The 7,068-nt window shown below is 50.4% G+C and overlaps 1 protein-coding gene across 1 annotated transcript; it reads right to left on the bottom strand.

Annotated features, from left to right (window-relative positions):
- Positions 1–769: 769 nt before the first annotated feature.
- On the bottom strand, positions 770–4,364 carry LOC109768257 (uncharacterized). The gene is made up of 2 exons (XM_020326998.1): positions 3,640–4,364; positions 770–980 (listed from the first exon to the last, which is right to left on the bottom strand). Exons 1-2 carry the CDS (start codon positions 4,362–4,364, stop codon positions 770–772), a joined length of 936 nt encoding a protein of 311 aa, XP_020182587.1.
- Positions 4,365–7,068: the final 2,704 nt, after the last annotated feature.

Raw genomic sequence — 7,068 nt, 5'->3', positions numbered from 1 at the left:
TCACGACGGTGTGGAAGAGGTCGCTGGAGATGGTGAGGTAGAACCAGCGGATGATGGTGGCGTCGAGGATCATCCACTCCTCGTCGTTGATCATGAGGACCGAGTCCACGGTGCCGTCCACGTGGCCGTGCAGGAGGTACTCACGGAACACAAGCGAAAAATACCGCTTCCAAGCAGTGTAGGACGCGGTGTTTTGATCAAGCTTCACCGGGACACGCTCATGGATGTTGAGGTCGCGGACGAGGGTGACATCGGGACCAGCGAACGGGTTGGAGATGGTGGAGGCGGAGGAGCTCATGGTGCGGGGTGGAGGTGCGGCTAGCGGCTAGGGTTAGGGTTTTGGCGGGGCGGGTGCGACGCGGCTAGGGAGGAGGCGCGGCACGGGATGGGAGGGGAGAGTGGGGCGGCGCGGGTTGGGGAGGTGCGGCGCGGGTTAGGGTGCGGAAGCAGGCGATCGGCGGCGGCGGCGGCGGAAGAGGCCGCGGCGGCGGCGGACGGCGCGGGTGGTGGGAGGGCGGCGGCGGCGGCGGCGACTGAGGGGTCGGTGGCGGCGGCGGCGGCGGCGGGGTGAAGCGGCGGCGGCGGCTAGGGTTAGGACCGTGCTGCGATAGATACCATGTAGAAGGGAAAGATGTGGGCTGTGCAATCGCGATATATTGATCGGTGCACCAGGCACGTATATATAAGTACAGAGGGGGGCCACAAACTCAACTATACAGAGAAGACAGGAGGTGGGCCCTATACACAAATATACACGTACACAATATACTTAACAACTATGTTCATTCGGGAGCATGATCCAGCGCCGGGGATGGAACCGATGGTCTAGAACGCCCAGCGGGCGCAGGTGGCCGGAGCACGCGCGCCACGGCCTGCACGCGGCGCGGAAGCGGACGAGGTCGACGAGGTCGTTGCGCAGGACGTGCTCGGCAACCAGCCCAGCCGGTCCGGCGTCCAGGTTCGCCCAGTCCCTCTGGCGGCTGTGTGGATACCGAGCACTGGATGGCGACATGTTTCTGAGCGTCCGGCTGGCCGCCTGCTAGGTCGGACGATAGATGAATGCTTTGATAAGGGAAGTACCGAGTACCACGATCAATTTCGTTTTTGTTTCTCCGATGAAGAGGATATGTTTACATCTACAGGTTTCAAAGGAAATTCAAGAATCTGCATGCGATGTGCGACATCTACACGTCCCACGTAATTATGGAAAAAAAGCAAGCGAATCAGGATGGAAGCTTTCCCTTAATTATGTGGGATGTATCCTGCAAGGAAATGGACAAGAAGACCCATAACCCCATGAGGAAATGCGTTGTTGCCCAGATTTGATTTTTTTTTTTTTAACAAAGACGCTAGGAGCGTCCGGTTTTAACTGAATAAAGCCCACAATAGGCAGCGTACACGCGAATAAAGTCTTACAACACGTCCGAGACCCTCAAAAGATCAAGTGAGGGGAGGGGAGCAAGTTTCGGGTTACACGCCGAAGACGGCTAGAACAGAGCACGCAGGCTCGCAGCTAAGGTGCCGAAAGGTGCCACAACTCCCTACGGGGGCGGCGCAGGAGCTCTCGCCAGAGCGTAGACCTGACGAAGACGGGCAAGAGCGAGCTGCAGGAGATCAACGTCTTGGCGCCTTCCCAACGGCGCCACTGTTGCAAAAAGATGACACATTTGAAGATTACATCAGCAGGGAGGGGAAGACTCCCTCAATAGTAAGTTTGTTCCTAATACGCCAACGTGCCCAGAGTAACGCCCCCACGCAGCACCACATGACACGTCTAGCGGTACCATTGATCGATGACAAGAGAGCGCACAACTCGGAACAAGACCTAGGATCCCAATCCTGGCCAGCGGCCTCGCGGACCGCGGTCCACGCAAACCGGGCCAGGTGACACTGGAAGAATACGTGGTTAGCGGTTTGAGGCTCCCCGCATACTGCACAGGACCCATTGGACGGACCGTCGCGTTTGGCAATGTTCACGGATGTGGGGAGCTTGACCCGACACATTTGCCAAAAGATAACCTTGATTTTGAGGGCCAACCTAGCTTTCCATAGCCCGGAAGCTACTTGCTGGTGGGTGCCCCTAGCGAGAACTCGGTAAAGGGAGTTTATGGAGAACTTGCCGGAGGCGTTGAGGCGCCACGTCACTACGTCCGAGCCTTGGGATAAGACTACCCCCTCAAAAAGTGTCAACAAGTTTCCCAAACTTGTCGTCTCCGAGCCAGTGATTTCACGACGGAACAATAACACCGGCGGGGACTCAGCCATAGCTTGATCCACAAAGATGTGTGGTTCAAGCGCTATGTCAAACAAATCTCTGAATCTGGACCAGAGAGGTTGATCGCCAATCCAAAGGTCCATCTAGAATCGCGCTGAGCAGCCGTCTTTAACCTGAAACTTAGCCCCCATGGAGAAGATTGGTTTGAGCTCCTGGATGGAGTTTCAAAAGGGAGATCCCCTCCATGTGGCCGCAAAGAAATGGCCCATCGGGAAGTACTTGGCTTTGAGCAGGTCTGCCCATAGCCCAGTTTCCCCTTGGGACAACTTCCAGATCCATTTGCACATCAATGCCACATTCATCAGCCTGGAGTTCATCACCCCCAAACCCCCTGGGACTTGGGACGGCACACGGCCGTCCATTTGAAGAGGTGATACTTCCGTCTGGGGCTGGCTCCTTCCCAGAAGAAGCGGGACCGCGGCATGTCAAGCTTGGAGTGCACACCGTCGGCAAGCAAAAACAGTCCCATGGTAAACATGGGAAGCGAGGATAGACTAGAATTGGTTAGGATTAGCCGTGCTCCCGACGACATGAATCTACCTCGCCACGGCCCAACCCGGCCAGCTGCCGTATTGCAAAGAGGGGCCCAGTCCATCATGGTAGGGGCCCGATCCCCCATAGGTAGACCTAGGTATTGAAATGGGAGAGTGCCCAATTTGCAGTTGAGCAGATCTGCCACTTCCTGACTCTCATCCGGCCCCATCCCCATGGAAATCACTTCGCATTTGTGGAAGTTGATTTTTACGCCAGACATAAGCTCGAAGCTCAACAGGATAGCTTTGACCGTAGCTATGCTATGTCTGTCAGGCTCGAACAGCAGCATCGTATCATCTGCATACTATAAATGGGAAACCCCGCCCGGAACCAAATGGTTGGCAACCCCCCTTAGGTGGCCAGCCATCCGAGCTCTGTCCAACATTGCATCCAAGGCATCGGCCACAAAGTTGAACAGCAATGGAGAAGCTGGGTCACCCTGACGCAGCCCCCGCTTATTGCGAAAGTAGTGACCTACTTCGGCATTGACCGCAATTGCTGTTTAGCCCCCCGAGACCAGCTGAAGCATGCGGTGGACCCATACGGGCGAGAAACCTCTTCCCAAGAGGACCTGCCTAAGAAAGTCCCAGTTTACACGGTCATATGCTTTTTCGAAATCGGGTTTTAGAAGAATCGCGGGCTGTCGCGTGCGTTTGAGCGAATGGACAATCCAGAGCAGGGCGAGAGGCCCCTCCAGAATGTTACGCCCTCGAATTAACGCGGACTGATGTCTACTAATAATGCGACAGGCAACGGGAGTCAGGCACGTAGAGCAGGCTTTTGAACATATTTTAAAAGGCACGTTGATTAGCGCAATGGGTCTAAATTGCCTAATATTATCCGCACCCTGCACTTTAGGGATTAGGGAGAGGATCCCGAAGTTCAAGCGGGAGATATCCACTTCTCCACGCATAAAACCGTTGCACACTCCGAAGATCTGACCCTGAAGAAGAGGCCAGAAGCGCTTGAACATGGCCACCGGCCAGCCATCCGTGCCGGGGGCCGTGTCAGACTTCATGCCGTGGACGGCTGTGTCGATTTCCTGAGGAGTGAAAGCGAGGCGTAACTCCTCGTTTTCGGCATCTGACACCCTACCTGACGGACCCCACAGGTCCGTGCGTAGGCGAGCCAATGGGGGTTCGCAAGTGCCCATCAGTTGGATGTAGAACTGATAGACATGGCGCATGATGTCACCTTGACGCACCAGAAGCCCCTGCTCCGATTGCAGTCGAAGGATAGCGCACTTGCGGCGGCGACCATTCGCGTAGGCGTTGAAATACTTCGTGTTCGTATCACCTTTCAGGGTCCACTTGAGCCCCCCTCTCCTCCACCAATACTCTTCTTCACACCGAAGAAGCGCCACCACCCGCCCCTCCAGGTCGTAGCGGTGTGCCCACTCTTGCTCCGAGAATGGGCGGGCATCGGCCTGGGCATCCAGAGCCGCGAGCTCCTGAACTAAATGGGCCCGCTGAAGTTTGTCTTCGCGCCCTTGGTTGGCTCCCCAGCCTTTGAGAGACGCGCGGAGGCCCGCCCCAGACGCGACCCAAAGCTCCATGGGCCCCCGCTGGGGCTGAGCCTGTTGACACAGGCTTCCCACTTTCACCTAAACACCTGGTCGAAATCCGGGATTTTGAACCAGGCTGTTTCAAAGAAGAAACGGGGGCTTCGCTTGAGCCTGTCCTCCCAGTGGACAGGACCATAGGCACGTGATCCGACCCAATTTGGGTTTCCGCTACCAGCGAGCACATGGGAAACATGAAGGAAATATGCCCTAGAGGAAATAATAAAGTTATTATTTATTTCCTCATATCATGATAAATGTTTATTATTCATGCTAAAATTGTATTAACCGGAAACATAATACATGTGTGAATACATAGACAAACATATTGTCACTAGTATGCCTCTACTTGACTAGCTCGTTAATCAAATATAGTTGAGTTTCTAGCCATAGACATATGTTCTCATTTTATTAACGGGGGCACATCATTAGGAGAATGATGTGATTGACTTAACCCATTCCGTTAGCTTAGCACTTGATCATTTAGTTTACTGCCACTAGTGCAGAACCGGGCTTTAGCGCCGGTTCGTAAGGGCCTTTAGTGCCGGTTCTCCAACCGGCACTAAAGAGTGGAGACTAAAGCCCCCCTTTACTACCGGTTCGGCACGAACCAGCGCTAAAGTGCCACCACGTGGCACGAGCCAGGCCCGGGTGCTGGTAGACCATTAGTACCGGTTGGTACCACCAAACGGTACTAAATGTTTGGGGGGGTTTTGGTTTTAATTTTTATTTTTCCATTAATTTTGTGTTTTCCATTTAATTCTTTTTTGTTTGCTGGTATTTTACGATACTACATATTGTACATGTTATGCATATATATAAATAGATTTTCTCGTAGAACCGATCATATATATATATATATATATATATATATATATATATATATATATATATATATATATATATATAATCCAATGTCTCACAACCACCATTAATTATTCACACATACACATGTATATAAATACAATTTATCCTACATGTTGCCTTGGTGCCTTCGGAGCACGATGACAAGTGGTTCATGGGGGCGGTAGCGGGTAATAGTATTCTCCTTTGGGATCTATGACCTGGTCGAGCAAAAATCCCGCTATTTCCTCTTGAAGTGCTAGTATGCGCTCCGTTGGTAGGAGCTGCTCCCGCACCTCTCTGAACTGTTAAGAAGGAGATCAATATGCATGTGTATTAGTTATGTGACTAGATGTCGATAATGGTGTAAAAATTTGTGAATAGTTTCTGACAAACGTACCCAGTCCTGTCTATCAGATCTACTCCTTTCGGATGCCATCATGCGAATGTTCTCGCAAACGTAGAATGCACACAGATCAGTCCCCGGCGCCTGCTTCAAGGCCTTTACGAGAATGGAATTTAATCAGGTTATAATTAATCAAGCATGATAATTAATTAATGATATTGAAACAAGAATTAAAGAGATGGTAGCTAGCTAGCTAGTACTACTTAATTACTTACCTTGGGTCGATACCAAAATAGCTTTTCTCGCCATTTTCCTGGAGTCACCTTGATGTACTTTGCCCAAGCCCTGCCCGCCGGCAAAGAAAATTAATAAAGGGGTTATTAAAAATAGTTCATATCAGGAAATGACGAACTAAATAGGCCGAGATATAGTTAATAATGATTGAAATTACCTGTTGACTATCCCTTTCACGATGTTGTAGTCACTTTCTTTTTTAAGTAGTGATTCCAGTACTTCAACTTTTCCTTCGTCAACTTTAATGTCTAACAAGATCCAGTGGAACCTGCATGCGCATACGTTTGCATGTATAAATTAAGCGGGCATGTGCATAACACTAATCAACTATAACCCTAAACCCTATACACTTATTAGCATCTAGCTAGTAAGCAAAAACAGAATTTGTAGTACAAGATAGTGTGACTCACTCGAAGTTGTAAGGAAGTAGTATATCTTCATTGCTATTGAGGCGCTTCAAGAACTCTAGCATGTTTTTCTCTACATCTTGTCTACACCATTCCAATTTCCATGTGTATTCATTAACGGTATTTGGATCAATGAACCCAATGCCATAGCGTCCAGCTTTTTTCATTTCATACATCTTCATCCTGCATAATACCACAGAAAAGAATATATAGTGAGGATATATAATTACAGGTAATTAATGATCAATCAATGAGCACTAGAGCTAGCTTGAGACTTAAATTACAGAAAGAAATCACTTACAGACAATAGCAACTGACGATAGATTTGTCGAGTGCATCTTGATTGAATAACTGAAATAGTTCTGAATACTCAACGGACAGAGCTTTCTTATGAAAGTAATGATCTTCCTCGACTTGTACCATGAGGGACTCTCGATTGGAACTCTTGGTAATTTTCATGTACCAATCATGCAATTCATACATTCTCGTTGGGAGGTTCTTGACCTCCTCGGGCTCGACCAAAGGTTGGCCCCGGACATATTTCCGTTTTATTTCCTCCTCTCTAAGCGGAGACATGGGCTCGATATCGAGGAGTTGTCCAACAGTGATCTTGAGCATTTCAGCCTGCATTAGATGATCCTCGGTTATTACCACATTGCCCAGCTCGGGAACGTAAACGGTTTGCCCACAATATTGGGCGCGCGTACTCTCATGTGTTGTTGGCACAACAAGCGGGGGGGTCGATTGCGCCGCCTGTTCTCCCAGCTGGGGAACGGTTTTCCCGCATTTTTTGACAGCTGCTTGTTGG

The sequence above is a fragment of the Aegilops tauschii genome, chromosome 6 (genome assembly GCF_002575655.3).
Source record: "Aegilops tauschii subsp. strangulata cultivar AL8/78 chromosome 6, Aet v6.0, whole genome shotgun sequence".
Classification (NCBI taxonomy): Eukaryota; Viridiplantae; Streptophyta; class Magnoliopsida; order Poales; family Poaceae; genus Aegilops; species Aegilops tauschii.
Note: the sequence above shows the minus strand (reverse complement) of the source record. Positions and strands in the feature narration are given on the sequence as shown.